General features: G+C 36.1%; 1 protein-coding gene across 2 annotated transcripts in view; it reads right to left on the reverse strand.

Moving 5' to 3' along the window:
• Nucleotides 1–1,171: 1,171 nt before the first annotated feature.
• Nucleotides 1,172–23,785, reverse strand: part of LOC128213082 (uncharacterized) — a 29,274-nt gene continuing 6,660 nt past the window's right edge. For both annotated transcript variants that reach the window (XM_052918607.1, XM_052918606.1), the window contains exons 4-14: nucleotides 22,736–22,899; nucleotides 22,139–22,325; nucleotides 20,584–20,669; nucleotides 19,680–19,896; nucleotides 8,764–8,912; nucleotides 7,534–7,687; nucleotides 6,586–6,762; nucleotides 5,970–6,125; nucleotides 5,477–5,585; nucleotides 4,984–5,032; nucleotides 1,172–4,318 (exon numbers count right to left, since the gene is read on the reverse strand). In XM_052918607.1, coding sequence (XP_052774567.1) covers nucleotides 4,274–4,318; nucleotides 4,984–5,032; nucleotides 5,477–5,585; nucleotides 5,970–6,125; nucleotides 6,586–6,762; nucleotides 7,534–7,687; nucleotides 8,764–8,912; nucleotides 19,680–19,896; nucleotides 20,584–20,669; nucleotides 22,139–22,325; nucleotides 22,736–22,899 — 1,493 coding nt within the window. In that variant the 3' untranslated portion in view covers nucleotides 1,172–4,273. The remainder of the gene's footprint in view (nucleotides 4,319–4,983; nucleotides 5,033–5,476; nucleotides 5,586–5,969; nucleotides 6,126–6,585; nucleotides 6,763–7,533; nucleotides 7,688–8,763; nucleotides 8,913–19,679; nucleotides 19,897–20,583; nucleotides 20,670–22,138; nucleotides 22,326–22,735; nucleotides 22,900–23,785) is intronic.

A 23,785-nucleotide genomic window follows, 5' to 3' on the forward strand; every position in this document is an offset into this window, starting at 1 on the left:
GACGTTGACACATTTGGTCCTAATATCTTATGCGTTTCACATCATAACAAAAATAGTGTGCTGGGCTTTATTCTGTAATAAAGGAGTAGTGGCAGAGCATTTATACAATGCGTTAACACTTATTAAAGGTAATGAATATATGGAAGGAACCGAAAACAAGACACTGTAATCTTTTATGCTTCATGGCATACTCGGTACTCCTCGGTATTTCTCGGTACTCCTCGGTATTTCTCGGTACTCCTCAGAACTCCTTGGTACGCCGAGGCATACTGAAGGATAGCAAGCCTATTTCCAATGGTATATTCTGTAGAATAATAGGAATTCTGACGTTGACTTAAAGCGACTCGCTCATGTTTTTGGTACCTATATTTTCCGGATATGCACCTGAAAACGCGACTGTACGATGGTGAAAACACGATAGGTGTATCGCATTATGATCGTATTATCGCGTCTTCGTTACCTTGCTGTCGCGTTACCATAATCAAACTGTCGCGTTTTCGTTATATTTTTTTTATTTTGCGTTTACATCATCGTACTATCTAGTATCGCGGTTCAGGTCAACATATTCACCAGAGCGGAATTCCGTGAAATAAAGTATCAAGTCCATGAGATTAGGCGATAATTTGATCCCTTCATTTGTTCAGGTTGCTATTTTAATGATATCATAATTATTGTTAAATGGATTATTGTCAACTCCTGTATCTACCGTTCAATTGTTTTAAGTAATGGTTAGATGACATGAAGTAATATCTTTATGATGAGGAATGGACAGAGTGAGCGTCATTTAAAGCGAAGTATGTATCGGATGAGTGGCAGTAGGCGTACCTTTAAACACTCGCGAAAGTTTATAACGATTAAGCCTAGTACAATTTTATTGGCTGAAAATATAAGTTGAATACTAAGTTAGATATTCAATTTTAAATATTGTTTACAGAAGACACGTGGAACGTCTCGCAATGATACTCAAGATCGAGCTCTTTGCAGAGGTATTCACAACTCCTTGTTGTGGAACGAACGACAACTTTGTTCGACTAACGAATCCTTACGCTGCCTAGAGAAGCTGACAGCGTACAAAAACTAGACGTAAACTTTTAAAAACAAACACCTGACTCTTTTTCACACGAATAACATGATAACTGTTCTTGTACTATAAAAAGCAACAACGTTTACATAACGTTTATTTGATCAGAGTTTTTGTTTAACATACAAAATGTAAAGAGAAAAAACGATATGCCTTGTATTGAGATCAATCCTAAATTAAAGAAAACAAACCAACAAACAAAGCTGATACAAAGAGGTTATAACATTCGTGTAAACTTTATTTAAACTTTGCGCATGCCTAAAAACTCGAAGCAAGAATTCTTAAAAGTATTTCCATAATAATATAAAAATATCAAAATAAAATTTCTTTGTAATTAAAAGATATGAACATAAACACATTTAAAGCTGCACTCTCACAGATTGCAAGTTTTTACACTTTATATATTTTTTGTCTCACAATCGGCTGATGTTGGCATCAATACCTTCAATTCAGTCATTTTAGATAAATTACAATAGAACAGATCTCAATATTTTGGTGAACTGTCGAAAATTTCATTTTTATTTAAGCGTAAGTAATGCTTTTAGTCATAATTCATCAATCAAACTGCTATCTGATCTTTTGTCAGCAGTCTTATATCAGTGGTTCCCAGACATTAACGCAAAAAAATGGCTCATTCAAATACAGAATAAATAACTCTGTGTTTGCAGCTTTAAAGAATTGGCATTTTTTTTTAACACGTTTGGGCAAACAGAAAAACAACAACAAATGTATATTGATTGCATCATGAATAAAGATAAGACGTAGCAAAAGTTTAAAGATTATGATTTAAAATATAAATAATAAATGCTTCAAAAACGTGACTTTTTGGCATGAATACATACTTAATGTATAAAAATGCCCAAACTATGGCGTGCAGTTACGGTCATTAATGTTTGAATTGTCAGTTAAACTCCATTGAAAAAACACAAGAAACCAGTCACCCTTGATAAGCAGAATAGATCTATGCCACAATGAGCGAGTAAAGCTGGATTACAGTTATTTAAACTTTCTTTTTGATGTTTTCTTCTCTCTGTTTTGGATAGCTTTTTTATCAATTTTCAATTATTCAAAGTCCATTCAGATTTAAATACAAACAATATTTAAAATTAAAGTTACCATTATATGGTCACGTGATTTTCATAGTGGCAGAAATTACTTTACTGTAAGGGAAGTAACACTGCAAAACAAGCTCAGTAGCAAAAAGTTTAAACATAAACCCGGCTTAATGGCACTGGGTAAACGCCAAAGCCTAAACTACAAGCAGCAACCATTTTACTGTAAAAGCACCATCATTTTAACACGATTATAGCACTGTCAAACATAAGAACTTAAACACAATACACAATAATGCGGAATTTTTATAAACATTATTAGTTTAAACATCGTAGACTCGTGTTCCCGTCAATAAGAGTGGTTGAATCTCAACACGTTATCCAGTTAGCGTATTGGTTAGGGCAAGTAGCTATAAAATGCTGTACAAAAGTTACATAATAAATTCAGTTTAAAATAAATTCAACACAGTAAATACATGTATATAAGTACCATAATTATATTACATGGAACACACATTCATCAAATATGAATATGTAAACTACCAAACACTACAATATATAACTAAATATAAACTCTGTGATAAAACTGTTGTCATGTGGTAATACAACGGACTGTCAATCTAGGTCTATGCCAAACTACTAAAAATACCAAACTGACACTCCCACTGGGGTGGACTCCAAAAGATAGATATTTAGGTGGCGTCATACATTTGACATAAAATTCCCATGCTATAATTTCTATTTGGCTGGATACAACACTGTTCACGTACATCACTTGTGTTTGGCTGTATTCTACAGTGCCCATTTATAGCACATGCATTTGGCTGGATTCATACTTGCACAATATCCATGCACATCTCTTGTATTTGGCTGGATTCATACTGCTACAATGTCCATGCACATCTCTTGCATTTGGCTGGATTCATACTTGCACAATGTCCATGCACATCCCTTGCATTTGGCTGGATTCGTACTTGCACAATGTCCATGCACATCTCTTGCATTTGGCTGGATTCATACTTGCACAATATCCATGCACATCTCTTGCATTTGGCTGGATTCATACTTGCACAATGTCCATGCCCATCTTTTGTATTTGGCTGGATTCATACTTGCACAATGTCCATGCACATCTCTTGCAATCGGCTAGATTCATACTTGTACAATGTCCATTCACATCTCTTGCATTTGGCTTGATTGTTACTTGCACAATATCCATGCACATCTCTTGCATTAGGCTGGATTCATACTTGTACAATCTCCGTGTACACCACTTTTGTTTGGCTGGAATCGTACTTGAACAAGGCTCATGTATATCACTTGCATTTGGCTGGCTTTATATATTATCATCACTTGCATTTGGCTGGATTCATACTTGCGCAGTGTCCAGGTTCTTCAAATACATTTGGCTGGATTCATACTTACACTATGCCAATGTTCATCACTTGCAATTGGCTGGATTCATACTTGCGCATTGCCCATGTTCTTCAAATACATTAGGCTGGAATCATACTTACACTATGCCAATGTTCATCATTTGCAATTGGCTTGATTCATAATTCACAGTAACCATGTACTTCATTGACATTTGGCTGGTTCATACTTACACTATGCCAATGTTCATCATTTGCAATTGGCTTGATTCATAATTCACAGTAACCATGTACTTCATTGACATTTGGCTGGTTCATATTCGCACTACAACAATGTTCATCACATGCAATTGGCCTGATTCATACTTGCACAGTGCCCATGGCCTTCATTTACATTTGGCTGGATTCATAGTTGCACTACGACAATTTTCATCACTTGCAATTGGCTGAATTCATAGTTGCACAATGCCCATGTAATCCATTGACAATTGGCTGGAATCGTACTTGCACACTGACTATGTACTTCATTGACATTTTGGCTGGATTTATACTTGCACAGTGCCTATGTACTTCATTGACATTTTGGCTGGATTTATACTTGAACAGTGCCCATGTACTTCATTGACATTTGGCTGGAATATTACTTGCACAATATCCTTTTACTTCACTTGTATTTGGCTGAAATCGTACTTTCACAATGAATGCATATCACTTGCATTTGGCTGGATACAATAGTGGCCATTTACATCACATTCATTTGACGGGATTCATAATTCTGTTTGTGAAATCGTAAGCGAAACCGATTCTCCATTCTGTAACATAGAAAGATAACTATCATTTTCCAGGTTGTTTAAAATATGTCATTTTCAACTGAATGGTTGATTTGTTTTCTTTTCCAAACTCCTGAAAAAACTTATAAATGTATCAAAAAGTCTAAGACGTGTACCCATTCATTCTTGGTCCTTAGAACAGATGAGCTTACTGATTTATCCGATCAATTTGGGTACAATTCGTCATTTATCCATTGGACATTGCATTTATATTGAATAACACAAAATCAATGTATGTTATCAAATACAGGTGTCAAAGCGTTAAAACTCTATCAGCTTGTTTATTTTATGCCACTGAAATCTTTTCGCTTTGACCCCAAGACATTCAAACGAATGACATCGCCCTGGAACTTTCAGTAAGGAACAGATTTATCAAGTGTTCCAATCTGCTTGCAACATCCGCATCAGCATGCTCATCCTCATCCTCATCATCCACATCATCCATATCACCTTATTATTATTATTATTAACATTATAATTTTTTATTTATTTGTTTTAGTGCGGGGGAACTTCTTTGTTTTACAGGCTTTATCCTTTTTTACAATAGGACTTGGAAGTTGCCACAATTTTCATAAATTAATGCCTGTATTAACCAATACAAATGTCTGTATTTATATACATGTATATATAAAACAAAATTGTCTTACTTCAACTTTTATTGTTGCTATTGCCCGTCTGTCTTCAATATAGTTGTGTCTGAAATGAAATTAGCATTAACATTATCAGTATGCCATCAAGCGTGATTAGGACAAGGTTACAATTACTTGTTTCATTATTCATGTGAAATAAGTATGTCTGGTTTATTTACCAGGGTAAGATTTGATAATGTTGGTCGAACAATTTGAAACCAGTAAACAATTGTAATATTAGATTATATTAAATTCAATCAAATTATAATGTTATACTAATATTATAAGATACAAATTATTCCTATAATGATATTATTTTTAAAATGTAATATTAACATATTCAAATGCAAAGTATGGTCATATACTGTTATTGGTGTATAACATTGTACTAATATTATTAGTAATACTAGTTATACTAATAAAATAAAATAGGAAGACTTTGGGGTTAGCGCCGAAAATTTAAATGAAAAACAATTTGGTACATTTTACTTTAACCGGTAAATGAACTTACAGTCTGTGGCCTGTTTCTTTGGCCACCTTTATGAAGAAGAAGCTGCATAGCGACACTACAGCAATGCCAAACACCACTAAAATAGCAATCAGCCAAGTGGGAAAAGTTCCTGCAATGTAAAACACAGGTCGCGTTTTAAGGTATATATTGCACAATTAATTATTTTATTAAAAACATATACTTTACATGTATACATACATTCTTAAAGAGAGGTCTTTTGAAAGAACAAAAAGAAAACATTTCATATAATTTCTGTAAACTTTGGAAAGATGTGTGCCATAAAATATTACAATACAAGCAACCAAAATTCATATCAAAAACCGAACAACGACGGTTTCGCTTACACATAATACTTATGCAATTAAATATGAATATCTATTTGTCGTCTGCATGGTTTTAATGTAATTGTCTAATTTCCCCCTGATATATTATGATCCCCCATTGTTTTCTTATATTAAGCGTACTGTTTATACCATATAAAGGCATATCTTACCATTTATTGCTGGTTCCCCATACACTACCATTGGATCACCAGCCGTTAATGTCCTATCCAAGGGTCGCAACTCCATTCGATATGCAAACTGTGTATCAAGGTCCTTTAAAAGGTAGTTACTAGCCATACCAGGCAAAGTTACGTTGACAACAGAATCTAAAGAAAAATAAACAACACTGTTGTTTATTTATTTTCCATATCTATTTTAACCCATAAATGATTTTTTATCGAGTACACAAAGGTAATATACTAGTTTATATATTTATAAATGTAAATGCATTATGGGGAAAGTGAATCCATTAAAAAAATCTTCACGCGATGTACATAATGTCCTGTCTTTTTATAAAACATTGTGATATTTATATATTGAAAGTCTGTGTATGTGTGTGTGTATATGTATGTGAATATGTGCGTATGAACGTATGTATGTATGTTTATGTATATGTATATACATATAAAACTCTGTTCTAAGTGTATCTTTATCACTATTTTATTTTGTTTGTCATTGTTAAAACGCTGTATACTCATGGGTATTTTTGCCTCGATGTATTTGTGAATAAGCCCTAAGCCTTACTATCGGATTACCCTGGAATAGCAAAAAAAACAACAATGTTACCTTTACACATTTCCTCCTTTTCACTGTTTCTCGGGCACACCGTAAGGATGAACCCTGCCACATATGGTCCGGGGTTACCATTATCACACGCCTGCGTATTCCACTTAATAAGGGCGCTCCCTTCCGCTAGGTCCTCGGTATGTATAGTAGGGTCATATGCAAATATCGAAGCTGAACCTGTTTGAATTGTAAAATTTTAAGATATCAATTCCTGCAAAAAACAGTGATGGAAAGTATATGTTTTCTCAAGCAAAGCTACTATCAGAGTTTACGCTTTATATATTATCAATGAGTTCGTTCGGTTGCTCAAGCTTTCTTCACAGTCCCCACTTTGCCATAGCTTAACTCCTTGATTGAAATGCGTTACTTTTAACTTATTCTTTGCATTGTCTAAGAAAGCGGGGGCTATTAGGTTAGCACTGGGTAAGCTTCTTAAACTGCTTTACGCCTATCACGAAGGCTTACAACATATCATCATTCTAGTGCAATAACTCAATAACTGCTTGTATTTCTATATGCAGTTATTGAGTTATTGCACTAGGGTAACAATATATTCCAACATTCAAGAGATGAAACCTAATGAATATTTTTTCAATTGTTAATTTCAGAGTTTTGCCCCTTACTCTTCGACGCATACAGACAACTGGTTTAAAATATATTTCATAAGGGCATTAATCGCTCCCTCGTCGAGGATATTTCTATCCTGGCTCGTTTCCCCTTACCGAATGCCAGTGAAGCTTATTTCTATCCTGGCTTGTCCCTGCTTACCTTTCGACACATACAATAATTTCATAATGCCATTAGTCGCACCTTCGGCAATCATACTTCTATCCCGGCGTGTTGCCCCTTGACTTTCGAGACCTACAGACAACTAATTCAACTATATCAAATAAGCGCACAGATCGCCCCATGGTCAAGATTTTTGTACCCTGGCTTGTAGCCCCTTACCTTTTGGTGCATACAGACAATCCGCCCAGACAATTCCACCACTCCCATAAGCCACGCCTACTCGGTACTGACTGACAGAAGTTGGGTCCGAAATGGCAACGTGCACTGGGTTGTTTTCCTTTGAGACATCTAACCACTTTATTTCTGAATTCGACTGTAAAATTGAAAATGAAAATGTTTTTTATAACTTCAAATGACTAGTCGTTGGTCCTATTTATATCCATGATCTTTATTGATTTAATTGGTGAACTAGCTCTAATGTAAATTTGCGATGGTGACGATTTTAATGAAGATGAAAATGACTAGGCCCATAATGAAGATGACAAAAGTGATGATTTCACTTTGCTAACAGACTGGACCAATAGGCAAATTTTGAAGCTGAACATGTTAGCAGTGTAACTTCGCGCAAAATCATAAGTGTTGGAAATTACATTTCATATGTGAATTGTGTAATTGTTTGATTTAAAATGTAAAAGCGTCAATAGTATTCATTTTTTAATTACGCTTTCTATCAGACTTTACAATTTCGCTTTCTCTATCATTTGGGTCCTTCAGTATTGGCTTATCACGCCATAACGCTAGTGGATATAGTTTTTTGACAAGCACTGGTTACGGTTCAAGTGCTATAGCTGGTTGAGAATCATTATGTACAGCTGGCCGGAGTGTATTTGTTAAAGGTTAGTGGTTCTTTTCCTGATATACACAGTACAACAAGAAATGAGTCCCAAGGAATATATCAGCCAATATGTCCTAAGAAAAAAAAAAACTACCAAGTCAAAATTGTTCATAAGCGGAGTGTTGTTGTTGTTGAGTTTATAAAGGTCTGTCCGCGCCCTATAATGGCTGCATTATGGCTTGACCCCGTCACATCCCCAAGTGTGACTAAAACAGAATTTTGAAGCCAAAAGGAGAGTTTTACTCCCATCGGTTGATGGGATATTCGCCAAAGGAGTCATTTTGTATCCAAAGTGCCGCGAAACCGGCGATGAATGACATCTTGAGTGGTCCCACACAGCTGAGTGTTATCATTAACAGCGCGTTATGTATTGAGAGGAATATAAACATGGTCGTCTGTGCCAGCATTCAATATAATTATTATCCTTATCCAAAGACATGCCTCAGTGATTCCATTCAGCCTATTGGTCAGCTAAATATACAGGCCAATCAAAACACTTAGTTTCTAAGCTAAATTATTGAATATGGCTCCTCAATTTTACTATGCCACAATACCTTGCATCGTGCCGATATATCACGCTGGCAGTAGAAAACTGTAATGTTGTTAATATCACCCTGTCTACTGTTGCCTCCGCTGATGTTCCAAAACACGTTGAGGCCTCTTTTTGTAACTTCTGGTATCACACTTGTAATGCTGGAGTTATCTGAAAATCGAAAAAAGGACAACTGAAATTTTCGGAAAACTGATAGATGGAATGGTCATGATATAAATGAGCAAGAATCCACCTGATTGTTGGATTAAAATTCATCACATTGGTCTATTTCTTTTAAAAAGATGTGTAAACAAAGTTCAACTAGTACATATAATATTTTTTTACATATACCAAATAAACACTCGTGGTATGATAATTGATCTCGTATAATTGTTTATCAGAAAGATAATACAGATCACTGGCACTTTTTTGCGGTTATACACGTTTATCTTTTTACCACAAGCAATTAAATACGTGCAATTATATGCGTTTGTATTGTTATTGAGATCTGAGTATAACCAGTTGGTACGAAACGCTTGTAAAACTGTTGCAAACTAAAAATGAAGTTATACAGGAATTGAGAACAACTTGTATTGAGGTTAGTTAGTTATTTCCCTTTTAACAGGTCGGCTTATATTTTCAGTACTACATTTAAAATATAAATTGGTTGGAAACTTTGTAAAAGGTGGATGTCATGGTACTAATATTACCGAACCTTGGAGAAGTCAGCAAGTCTTACTTTAACTCGTTTTTTTTTTTTCATTTGCATGCAATGTTTTGTAAATGTACCTGAAGTTAATTCATTAGTTGATGATTTTGTTTTATACTTCATTATGATTTAGATTTTTACATCATTACCTTCAAGATGATGCTGTCTACTATGAGGCTTATCTGTTTAGTTTGTATTTATTGATACACTTTGGCAAGTGTAAGGTGTATCGCCCGCCCGGTTAAAACCCTTAGTGATTTCTCACTGACTGTGTTAAGGCGGTAACCCTTACATTTACCGATCCCATGTTTTGGTAGTTGTGTTATGGGCGTTGTCTTGTAGCGCTGTGTCCCTGGTTAAGTGTTCATTGTCCGTGTCAAGGTAACCCAAACATTTACCAATGATGGTATTATTAAAGTTGTGAAATGTGTGTTATCTAATAGCGTTGTGTCCAATGCTTAGTTGTCACTGACAGTGCCATGGTGGTTATCCTAACATTTACCAATGGTCATATAGTTAATAGGTGTGCAATGTGTGTTATCTAGTAGCGTTGTGTCCAATGCTTAGTTGTCACTGACAGTGCCAGGACGGTTATTCTAACATTTACCAATGGTCATATAGTTAATAGGTGTGCAATGTGTGTTATCTAGTAGCGTTGTGTCCAATGCTTAGTTGTCACTTGCCGTGCCATGGCGGTTATCCTAACATTTACCAATGGTCATATAGTTAATAGGTGTGCAATGTGTGTTATCTAGTAGCGTTGTGTCCAATGCTTAGTTGTCACTGACAGTGCCATGGCGGTAATCCTAACATTTACCAATGGTCATATAGTTAATAGGTGAGTAGCGTTGTGTCCAATGCTTAGTTGTCACTGACAGTGCCATGGCGGTAATCCTAACATTTACCAATGGTCATATAGTTAATAGGTGTGCAATGTGTGTTATCTAGTAGCGTTGTGTCCAATGCTTAGTTGTCACTGACAGTGCCATGGTGGTTATCCTAACATTTACCAATGGTCATATAGTTAATAGGTGTGCAATGTGTGTTATCTAGTAGCGTTGTGACCAATGTTTAGTTGTCACTGACAGTGTCATGGCGGTAATCCTAACATTTACCAATGGTCATATAGTTAATAGGTGAGTAGCGTTGTGTCCAATGCTTAGTTGTCACTGACAGTGCCATGGCGGTAATCCTAACATTTACCAATGGTCATATAGTTAATAGGTGTGCAATGTGTGTTATCAAATAGCGTTGTGTCCAATGCTTAGTTGTCACTGACAGTGCCATGGCGGTTATCCTACCATTTACCAATGGTCATATAGTTAATAGGTGTGCAATGTGTGTTATCTAGTAGCGTTGTGTCCAATGTTTAGTTGTCACTGACAGTGCCATGGCGGTAATCCTAACATTTACCAATGGTCATATAGTTAATAGGTGTGCAATGTGTGTTATCTAGTAGCGTTGTGTCCAATGCTTAGTTGTCACTGACAGTGCCATAGCGGTTATCCTAACATTTACCAATGGTCAGATAGTTAATAGGTGTGCAATGTGTGTTATCTAATAGCGTTGTGTCCAATGCTTAGTTGTCACTGACAGTTCCATGGCGGTAATCCTAACATTTACTAATGGTCATATAGTTAATAGGTGTGGAATGTGTGTTATCTAGTAGCGTTGTGTCCAATGCTAAGTTGTCACTGACAGTGCCATGGCGGTAATCCTAACATTTACCAATGGTCATATAGTTAATATGTGTGCAATGTGTGTTATCTAGTAGCGTTGTGTCCAATGCTTAGTTGTCACTGACAGTGCCATGGCGGTAATCCTAACATTTACCAATGGTCATATAGTTAATAGGTGTGCAATGTGTGTTATCTAGTAGCGTTGTGTCCAAAGCTTAGTTGTCACTTGCCGTGCCATGGCGGTTATCCTAACATTTACCAATGGTCATATAGTTAATAGGTATGCAATGTGTGTTATCTAGTAGCGTTGTGTCCAAAGCTTAGTTGTCACTGACAGTGCCATGGCGGTTATCCTAACATTTACCAATGGTCATATAGTTAATAGGTGTGCAATGTGTGTTATCTAGTAGCGTTGTGTCCAATGCTTAGTTGTCACTGACAGTGCCATGGTGGTTATCCTAACATTTACCAATGGTCATATAGTTAATAGGTGTGCAATGTGTGTTATCTAGTAGCGTTGTGTCCAATGCTTAGATGTCACTGACAGTGCCATGGTGGTTATCCTAACATTTACCAATGGTCATATAGTTAATAGGTGTGCAATGTGTGTTATCTAGTAGCGTTGTGTCCAATGCTTAGTTGTCACTGACAGTGCCATGGTGGTTATCCTAACATTTACCAATGGTCATATAGTTAATAGGTGTGCAATGTGTGTTATCTAGTAGCGTTGTGTCCAATGCTTAGTTGTCACTGACAGTGCCATGGTGGTTTTCATAACATTTACCAATGGTCATATAGTTAATAGGTGTGCAATGTGTGTTTTCTAATAGCGTTGTGTCCAATGCTTAGTTGTCACTGACAGTGCCATGGCGGTAATCCTAACATTTACCAATGGTCATATAGTTAATAGGTGTGCAATGTGTGTTATCTAGTAGCGTTGTGTCCAATGCTTAGTTGTCACTGACAGTGCCATGGCGGTAATCCTAACATTTACCAATGGTCATATAGTTAATAGGTGTGCAATGTGTGTTATCTATTAGCGTTGTGTCCAATGCTAAGTTGTCACTGACAGTGCCATGGCGGTTATCCAAGCATTTACCAATGGTCATATAGTTAATAGGTGTGCAATGTGTGTTATCTAGTAGCGTTGTGTCCAATGCTTAGTTGTCACTGACAGTGCCATGGTGGTTATCCTAACATTTACCAATGGTCATATAGTTAATAGGTGTGCAATGTGTGTTATCTAGTAGCGTTGTGTCCAATGCTTAGTTGTCACTGACAGTGCCATGGTGGTTATCCTAGCATTTACCAATGGTCATATAGTTAATAGGTGTGCAATGTGTGTTATCTAGTAGCGTTGTGTCCAATGCTTAGTTGTCACTGACAGTGCCATGGTGGTTATCCTAACATTTACCAATGGTCATATAGTTAATAGGTGTGCAATGTGTGTTATCTAGTAGCGTTGTGTCCAATGCTAAGTTGTCACTGACAGTGCCATGGCGGTTATCCTAACATTTACCAATGGTCATATAGTTAATAGGTGTGCAATGTGTGTTATCTAGTAGCGTTGTGTCCAATGCTTAGTTGTCACTGACAGTTCCATGGTGGTTATCCTAACATTTACCAATGGTCATATAGTTAATAGGTGTGAGATGTGTGTTATCTAGAAGGGTTGTGTCCCATGCTTAGTTGTCACTTGCCGTGCCATGGCGGTTATCCTAACATTTATCAATGGTCATATAGTTAATAGGTGTGCAATGTGTGTTATCTAGAAGGGTTGTGTCCCATGCTTAATTGTCACTTGCCGTGCCATGGCGGTTATCCTAACATTTATCAATGGTCATATAGTTAATAGGTGTGCAATGTGTGTTATCTAGAAGCGTTGTGTCCCATGCTTAGTTGTCACTTGCCGTGCCATGGCGGTTATTCTAACATTTATCAATGGTCATATAGTTAATAGGTGTGCAATGTGTGTTATCTAGTAGCGTTGTGTCCAATGCTTAGTTGTCACTGACAGTGCCATGGCGGTTATCCTAACATTTACCAATGGTCATATAGTTAATAGGTGTGCAATGTGTGTTATCTAGTAGCGTTGTGTCCAATGCTTAGTTGTCACTGACAGTGCCATGGTGGTTATCCTAACATTTACCAATGGTCATATAGTTAATTGGTGTGCAATGTGTGTTATCTAATAGCGTTGTGTCCAATGCTTAGTTGTCACTGACAGTGCCATGGTGGTTATCCTAACATTTACCAATGGTCATCAGGTTAATAGGTGTGCAATGTGTGTTATCTAGTAGCGTTGTGTCCAATGCTTAGTTGTCACTTGCCGTGCCATGGCGGTTATCCTAACATTTACCAATGGTCATATAGTTAATAGGTGTGCAATGTGTGTTATCAAGTAGCGTTGTGTCCAATGCTTAGTTGTCACTGACAGTGCCATGGCGGTAATCCTAACATTTACCAATGGTCATATAGTTAATAGGTGTGCAATGTGTGTTATCTAGTAGCGTTGTGTCCAATGCTTAGTTGTCACTGACAGTGCCATGGCGGTAATCCTAACATTTACCAATGGTCATATAGTTAATAGGTGTGCAATGTGTGTTATCAAGTAGCGTTGTGTCCAATGCTTAGTTGGCACTGACAGTGCCATGGCGGTAATCCTAACATTTACCAATGGTCATATAGTTAATAGGTGTGCAATGTGTGTTATCTAGTAGCGTTGTGTCCAATGCTTAGTTGTCACTGACAGTGCCATGGCGGTAATCCTAACATTTACCAATGGTCAGATAGTTAATAGTTGTGAGATGTGTGTTATCTAGAATCTTGTGTCCCTTGCTTAGTTGTCACTTGCCGTGCTAAAGTGGTGACCTCAACATTTACTAATGAAGATATCTTTATAGTTGTGCAATGCGTCTTATCTAGTAGCGTTGTGTCTCTGGTTTAGTTTGCACGGACTGTACCAAGGCGGTAACCTCAATTGTTTTAATTGAGTTATGGACGTTTCATATAGCTCTTTGTTTGGCCGTGCCAAGGCGATACTCCATTTCGTTTACAAAAACACGAAAACATTATTACACGGTATAAACTATATTGACTATTTGTTGTATCTAGTACTTGTAATTTTTCATCAATTATTACATACAGTTCTTAAATATTTCATTGTTATCATATGCCCATTTCCTTATGTGTTTTGTCTTGTCTCTGAAGTATTCCAAGTTCAATCCTCCTTGCACTTACGACATTGATTCATTTAGAAATATGTTGTTTATTTTGACATTCATTAACATACGACAACAGATGCGTTATGACCGGTCTTCCTGTGAACTCAAAATGACATAATGTCATCACTTATTCAAACTTATATTTAAGGTTGACAGTTTTATGTCCTTTTAAACATCTAAATATCATATGATATGTCATATGTTTCTTTGATTTTGCGTTTTAAGCATTTAGGCATTAAGGTTTTGTTTCATTATACGCCTTTTAGTGACATAATAACAAACGAGGGGAGTTTTGGGGCAGGACTAAATTTGAATATTGTTTTTAATGTTTTATTAAGTATTCAGCGGAAATATTTTTGAAACTGTAAAGCTGGAATTATTATCGGGTTTAAATTGACTAAAGCGTTTAAAGCTGCACTCATACTGATCTACCGATTTGAAAACATTTTTATTTATTTTTTTGTCTTGGAATGAATTTTTGCACAAATATCTGCAGGCTAGTGATACAAGTCTGGTTACAAAAGATATGATCGCAGTTTTTCATATTTACGTTCAAAAATTATGGTTTAGAAGCGTTACTAACGCTTTAAAAAAAAATGAAAACAAAACACATAACTTTTTTTGACATAAATATGAAAACCTGTGATCCGATTTTTTTCCAGATACCTTATATCACTGGTTTCCATGCATTTTCGCAAAAAATGGGCTCGTTCCAAGACCAAAAAAACAGTTGTTAAAACGTTCAATCCGTGACTGTGTACCAAATGTATTACTCTGTGATTACCACGTATATGCTTGCTTTTAATTATTTTAATCAATAATCGATGGTTTCCTTGCATATATTGTGTTCATTGTTTGAATATATATTTGATCCGATCAGCTTTATTTTATTCCTGTAGATATAACTCTGATTCTTACAAACATATAAAAAGATCCCTTAACAGTTCAAAATTCATATAAAACTACATGTATATGAATATATTAGCAAATTAACCTAGCCCAAATTCATCGGGTGTTATAGATTAGACTATCTTGTCATAAGTCAAGGATGACACTGTTTGTCAGTGGGTTGACATTAAGTTCAACTACAAGTACTAGTAACCTGTTTAGTATTACTAACACGTCACTAATTGCGTCATCTCTAACCCAAAATCATAAATCCGCGTCTGACTAATACGGGGGAAACTACTTGGAGAAGCCAAGCGGTAGAACCGCCATAGATCCGCCTCTGACTGATACCGGGGGGAGGGGGAACTATCTGGAGAAGCCCAGCGGGCAGACAGTCATAGATCCGCCTCTGACTAATACGGGGGGAACTACCTGGAAAAGCCCAGCTGTCAAACAGACAAAGATACACGCGCGCCACCAAACACAGTTTTCATATATTAATATATGTACAAGGTACGGAATTCTGTTAGGGCCATCGTCTGTGAATGTGTTGATCTGAAACGCGATACTCGATAGTACGATGATGAAAACGCGAAATCACGAAACAACGATAACGAAAACGCGACTGTACGATAATGATAACGCGACAGTTCGATAATGATAACGCGACAGTACGATAACGAAAACGTAATAATACTACAGTACGATGATGATAATGTGATATACTATAGTGTTTTCACCATCATACGGTCGCGTTATCACAATCGTAAAATCGTACAATCCTGTTTTCATTATTGTAGTATCGTACTGTCGCGTTATTATCATAGTACTGTCACGTTATCATCATCGTACTATCGCGTTATCATTATCGTACTGTCACGTTATCATCATCGTACTGTCGCGTTATTATCATAGTACTGTCACGTTATCATCATCGTACTATCGCGTTATCATTATCGTACTGTCACGTTATCATCATCGTACTGTCGCGTTATCATCATCGTACTGTCGCGTTTTTTCTCATCGTACTGTCACGTTATCAACATCGTACATCGCGTTATCATAATCGTACTGTCACGTTATTTTCATCGTACTGTCACGTTATCCTCATCGTACTGTCGCGTTATCCTCATCGTACTGTCGCGTTATCCTCATCGTACTGTCACGTTATCAACATCGTACTATCGCGTTATCATAATCATACTGTCACGTTATCTTCATCGTACCATCGAGTTATCATTATCATACTATCGCGATCATTATCGTACTGTCGCGTTATCATCATCGTACTATCGCGATCATTATCGTACTGTCGCGTTATCATCATCGTACTGTCGCGTTATCATCATCGTACTACCGCGTTATCGTCATCGCACTGTCGCGTTATCAACAGCGTTCTGTCACATTATAACTGTCGTAATGTCGTGTTATCCTTACCGTACTGTCGCTTTAACATTATAGTACTGCCGCGTTATCACTCGTACTGTCGCGTTATCATCATCGTACTGTAGAATAATCATCATCGTACTGTCGCGTTATCATTATCGTACTATCGCGTTATCATTATCGTATTGTCGCGTTATCATTATCGTACTGTCGCGTTATCATCATCGTACAAATAAAATAAACTTGTCAGTTCATCCAGCAATTTGCAATAATGTTCAAGTTCGATGCTTGGTGACAGCATGATAGATTGTATTTTAAAGGGACTGTCTCACAGATTGGCACCAAAACAAGTTTTTTTTCGTAACGAATCTCAGAATTATCTAATAGAATGGTTTACGCTTTGATGTCAAAATTGTAAAAAAGTACCAAAATGTTAAAAAAAAAATGTGTCGGAGCCCGGGTTCGAATAAACCTACCTCGGTAATATCACGTGATAACGCCGACTAGCCTATCACGCATAAGGAATGAATTATACCCGGTAGACATACCCAGTACCTTTTTTTAATGGAAATATACGAAATAACTGCTAAAATTAAATAAATTGTAAACTATTTGGTACTTCAATAATTAAGTTTCAATGCATTGAACACATCGATGCCAAGTTTATGTCATTTTTCGACAATTTTTTTCGCTATTTTTTCATCTGTGAGCCAGTCCCTTTAAATGCGTAACATTTACAAGTTCTAATGCTTATCAATATGTCAAATGAAAGACGGAAATTACAGAACCGATTAAGTTTTGTTCTTTATTTTAACTGAAATCGGAAGTGAGATGACCGATGTTTTACCTTTAAAGCTGCACTCTCATAGATTGAACGTTTTGACAACTTTTTTATTTTTTGTCTTGGAACGAGCCAATTTTTGCGAAAATCCATGGAAATCATTGATATAAGACTGCTGACAAAACATAAGATCGCAGATTTTTATATTTAAGTTCTAAAATTGAATTTTATGCATTCTTCGTAAACCGTTAGTAACGGTTTAAGCCATAAAATAATCGAACGGAAATATGAAAATCTACGATCTGATTTTTTTGTCAGTAATCTTATTTCATTTGTTTGCAGATATTAACGCAAAAATTTGCTCTTTCCAAGGCTAAAAAGAAAAAAAGTTGTAAAAATGGTAAATCTGTGAGAGTGCAGCTTTAAAGGCCAAGAAAACGTGTTTACAATATATGTATCTGCATTATATTTACCTTTTTTACCTCTACACATTAAACTGTTTCTAATGATGCCAAAATAATATGGGATTACCAGATATCCAAATTTAACATTATTTTACAAACGATACTTTAAATTTGTTATCATCAAAAAGGAACCAACTGAGACAGGTCCGCAAAATAAACCATTTCTAATGATTTATTGTTATCTAAATTTGTAAACACCGTAAATGAAACCACATGAACAAACCAACCAAATAAACCCTTTCTAAGTTAAAACCAAATAATATTTTATTACAAGCCATACGATACCTTAAAAATCCATATCAACATGAATTCACACATAAGGGGCAAGCCAGCAAAAAAAATAAACCGCTGTGATTATACCATTTTTTAGAAGTAACAAAGGTCAGCCCACACACGATGGCTAAATGATGGGATGAATCCGTCGTGTACCGTCACGACTTTGACTGTACCCGGACGCTCTGTCACTGAACTATGTGGATACACCTTCATGTCAAGTGTAATTGTAGCAAGAATATCTGATCACAAGGCGAGGACGACACAGGAGACATTTTACTCATAACAGGGGCAGATCCAAATTTGACTTTGGAGGGGTGTATGTGAGGGGGCAAAACCGTTGACTTGCGCCCCTCCATCAGAACCGAAATGTGTTTTGCTTAAAGTCTTGACAGGGTGAGAGGGGGAGTAGGTGGTACCCCCCCCCCAAATATTTTTTTTAAACAATTTCTAGTCCGAATTTAATGTGTTTCCTTATATTGAAATAAAACGTAAACATGGATGGTTTTAGGAGGGGGCGCCGGTTGCCCCCCCCCTTGAGCCACCAGTGCATACCAATTTACATTCTTACAATTTCAGTGTTATCAGATACACATCCAGCTGAAACCACAAACATCATTTTTCACTCGACCCCTCAACGATAACATGTATCGTACACGCTTCACAAAAGGGAATGATTTATACGTTTTGGAAGAAACCGAGCTCTACGTATTATGAAACATATGTCTTTGGTCATGGATAATGTTTAACAAGCATAAAGTTTGTATTCACATGAAATGATAAAGCGAGCATGGGACTTATGTCCACATGCAATGGTAAAATTATAAGTTTGAGCACAAGACCACACTCTCGCGTAAAATCGTGCCAACGAATGGGATTAATATAATGTTGTAATAACTTGTTTCACAATCGTTGTTAAATAAATATGTTTAAACTTATCAGTTTGAAAGCTCTCGGCATGTTTTCATATTTGTGTATTGCATATTGCAAAAAAATACTCGATAGCGCCACCACTACTCGACAGCGCCACCACTAGGGAAACAGCGCCACCACTTTTATAAATATGTGCATTTTTCCTTTTTAAGAAGTGCTTATTAGTGTTGTTGTGTTCCGGCATAGGTACTATACATAACAGTTATGTTTGCATGCATGAGAATGTTCTTACGGGGTGTGTAAGCACCGAAATGTACTTGCTGTGCAATCAGATCTCAAAATATGCATATATAAAGTCCGATTCGGGAGAAAAGTTCCTGACACCACAATTTGCACAATATTGAATCCAAATAGTAACCCGCCTCCAGTAGAAGTGTTCTTACACGGTACCATATTTTCCGATTTTCGAAATATGTCCGTTAAATGAAATTATCAAATAAAATATAAATCATACTCACGTTTGTTCATGTAAACATGTGGCAGAGCTCCACCACGGAAGTGTCGAAAGCTCTTTTTCTATGCACCACCGTAAAGTGGTGGGGCTGGCGTTTAGAGGCCGTGTATACACATTATTATGTAACCAGCAGCTTTAATAATTTACCTTTAGTGTTGATTTCTGTTTGAGAACAATTTCTTGATGTTCCTGCTGACGTCATTGCACAAATATCGATGACGTAACGTTTGCTGCAGGAAACGGAAATAACAGCGGTGTATTCCTTTCCGGTCACATGCAACGTTGATGTAGAGTTTGCTTCTTTCTCCGTGAGCGTCAGTTGAAAATGGGTAATGATACCATTCTTATACTGTCGAGGAATATCCTGGAAATTATATAGGAAAATGTTTTCTTACTGTTACAGACTCAAACTTTACAATCATAGATGAAGCTTAAAATCTTTAGGATTTATTAGAGTCCTGTACCATAATCTGTCAGGTTAGTGCACCATCGGTTCGATTTCCGGCCTGAACGCACTTGAGTTTGGTTGTAATGATACCATTCTTATACTGTCGCGGAATATCCTGGAAATTATATAGGAAAATGTTTTCTTACTGTTATAGACTCAAACTTTACAATCATACATAGGTTAGCTTAAATTCTTTAGGATTTATTAGAGTCCTGTACCATAATCTGTCAGGTTAGTGCACTCTCGGTTCGAGTTCCGGCCTGATTGCACTTGAGTTTGGTTGTTCGGCCTGAACGCACTTTAGTTTGGTTGTTGACCCCCCTCCCCCCACAACACAGGACCCCACTCTCGCGCAACATAGTGCCAATGAGATTGACTAAGTACGAGTTAAGTAATCATAACTTTCTTCACTATCGTTGTTTAAAATATAATGTTTAAACTATGTATCACAGTTTTGGCTTCAGTTTGACAAAATGTGGGATTGCATTATATGCTCAAGTTTAAAAAGAGAGTATAAAGACGTGTTTATGAATAAGTATTCTTATATAAGACATGTCTATTTCAACTTTTTAATTTTATACCTAACGGCTGAAATGTACAAACCTTCCAGAAGAGGACAACCTTTCGAGGACATTCAGTATTGGTGTAGAAATATCCGTCTTTGTGCATTTCCGGTGCTGCAGATGGCGCTTTAAACATAATATGGAGATATGTTACAAGTTGTCTTGCCCATTTTGACATGATCAATACTTATAACATACGCGTTTTAATCAAATGTTGTACATTGTTTTCGGTTAAATACAACCATCACGCATTTGTTGTAAATCACATGTGTAATATGAAAAATTTACCCAACATGTTTGTAAACATTTAATTGGACAATAATTGATAAATTGTTAATATTCCAGCAATTCTTGCTTTTATTCCTAATTTTGTTTTTATAAAATAAAGAGTTGTTTGAATGAGGTTTTTAATTGTTCATTCTAATCATAAGAGAAAAAAAGAACGTTTTTATTGATCCTTAAAAGTATTGCCACATTTTGTATTTAAACAGGAAATGACCTTATGCACATGCATTACTTATTATGACATCATCAAACCAGGGGTTACGTCACCGTTTTAAAGATTGGTGTTTATGTTGTGATTCTTACTCGATATCAAAGCAGTATTCATTTTACCCATACAAAGGGTAAGAAATACTGTTTACATTGTTTGCTTTAACGCTGCACTCCCACAGATCTACCGTTTCGACAACTTTTTGATTTTTTGTCTTAAAATAAACCAATTTTTGCATAAATATCTGCAAACTAGTGGTATATGACTACTGACAAAAGATCAGATCGCAGATTTTCATATTTCTGTTCGAAAATTAATGTTTTATGTTTTAAACCGTTACTAACGGTTAAAGAAAAATGCATAAAACATCATTTTTTTTTTAACTTAAATATGAAAATCTGCAGTCTGAATTTTTGTCAGCACTCTTATATCACTGGTTTCAATGCATTTTCGAATAAATTGGCTCGTTCAACAACAAAAATAAAATAAAAAAAAGTTGTCAAAACTTTTTATCTGTGAGAGTGCAGCTTTAAATGTATTATTCCAGGTACTGCATTTCTGCTATACAGTGCATGTTGCGCAGGGAAATAGTACTGCTTTGTCATTTTGTGGTACTCGACTCATCATTTGCGCAGGTGAAAATGGTAGGTCTTATTTTGTTGTTTAATGTTTATTACCAGAGAAGGGCATATGATAGCAATAATCTGACACTTGCCGTCAAATAATCCACAATTCATCCAGATAATATCTTAGTAATTCGCCAAAGGCTTGCATACTGACAAATCTCGCCATAGGCTCGCTAACGAATATTTTTCTAAAACTGGTTGAATAAAATTGTGTATATGTGATGGCTTATGACAGATCCTATATATCTTTAATTGTCGACTGCAACTCAACATTTTATTGGTGGTCCTCCCGCCAAGCCGACCCGATATTCCGCTGCGGGGCTCGGCTCGGCTCGGCTCGCGAACAAAGTAGACAAAAGTTTAACATTGTCTAGCCCAACCCACAACCAAGTTGCCATTCTATAGTGGTCGGTGTTTTTCTCAGAAACAACAAGTATAACTTTCAAGTTAGTTTCAATGAAGCAAGTTACACTCACCTGATTCGTTTGTACGCACAGTAGCAGTTAATTTGACGTCGCTGTAATGCCCATAAGAGATACTCGAGTCGTTACACTTCCGGTATCTCACGCCGAAGTCGTACGTGGTGAAGGGCGACAACTCACACACTGTACACTCTCCTCCACAACCCGATGTTGGCTCATAAGAGGAACAGTTCTTGTCCGTCTGAAGTATCGTAAACGTACAATGATATTATTTCAAAATAATTGGTCTATTTTTAATCAATATATGGTGGTACCAACACAAAGAGAAAACAATATGGCCGCTTATGTAGGCTAAAGAATCACATTACTTCATAGGGGTTCCAACATTGGTCACCATTTGACAACCGGTGTAAACAATAAGTAAGTGACGTTAATTTCAAAATAACTTTTTTGACAGAAAAGATAGGTATGTTATTAGTTAAAACAGTTTTTATTTCAAATTTACATATTCAAGGTATTTTAACAACAATAAAAAACAAGGATTGGAAGACAATTACTTAAATTTTATGTAAATTCCTTTCCCATTAGTAAAGGTATGTAATTGCTTAAATTATATTCTCATTTAATACGAGTTTTTTCTTCTTAACTTACTGCCCATGCGTGTGTCTGTCCATGCTGCTTGTGTAACACTTGAAAAACAGCTTTACACGAGTTAAACAAATCTCCCAAGAGGTACTTTGAAACCCGCCACTTCACACGCACACAATTTGGGCTCACCGAGACGGATGTAACGTCATCAACAGGCACGGGCTTTACTAAAATAAATATGCATACTAATTTTGTAAACATGTTTCATGAAGAGACAAATGTTGATAGTTCTTACTTCAAGATAGGAAAACGCTCGACCATTTGTTTTTAAAACTGCACTCTCATAAATTGGCCATTTATTTATGTTCTGTCTTAGAATCAGTCAATTTTGCATTATTGTCTTTTATTTGCTGACAAAAGCTCAGATCGCAGGGTTCAATATGAACTGTTTATTATGGCAAATGAGTCAATTTTTCGAGAGCGTTAGTAACGCTTTTAGCTATTAAACATATATTTTTTAACGTAATTATGGAAACTGCGTTCTACGCCCACGCCGCCCATTCTTAATTATAAACATTTTACTTCATGTCATCTAACTATTAATAAGCTTTTCATATTATCAAGCCATTGTTATTGGTGTCAATGGTAAATTATAGGGACCGGTAACCAATAAATTTTTGGCATTTATTTGAAAGGTCATTGCATTCTGCTAATACATGTAAAATAAATGTCCAAAACAACAAGATTTTTTGTTTATTTCTCCAACTGAGACCATCTGTTTTTCATTTTTCAAAAGTCCAAAAACCGTCTTCATAACTTTATAATGTTCAGTATAATTTAAAAAAAAATCCTCATTTCTACCTTTAAAACAAATTATACAAATTATAATCTAATTAATGTGGAGTCAGCAGGTATCCAAAATTCAAGTTTTTGTACATTAGGTCTCAATTTCTCGAAACTTCTATTTCAAATAGCCGAAATACATACTTAAATCGACTTTTGATTGATGAAAAATGCTTCATTGTGATTATCATGAAGATAATTATTATCATAAGTATAAAAAAACTCATGCAGCCATTGCGCATTACGCAAATTATTTAAAACCAAATTAGT

The sequence above is a fragment of the Mya arenaria genome, chromosome 13, assembly GCF_026914265.1.
Source record: "Mya arenaria isolate MELC-2E11 chromosome 13, ASM2691426v1".
Lineage (NCBI taxonomy): Eukaryota > Metazoa > Mollusca > Bivalvia > Myida > Myidae > Mya > Mya arenaria.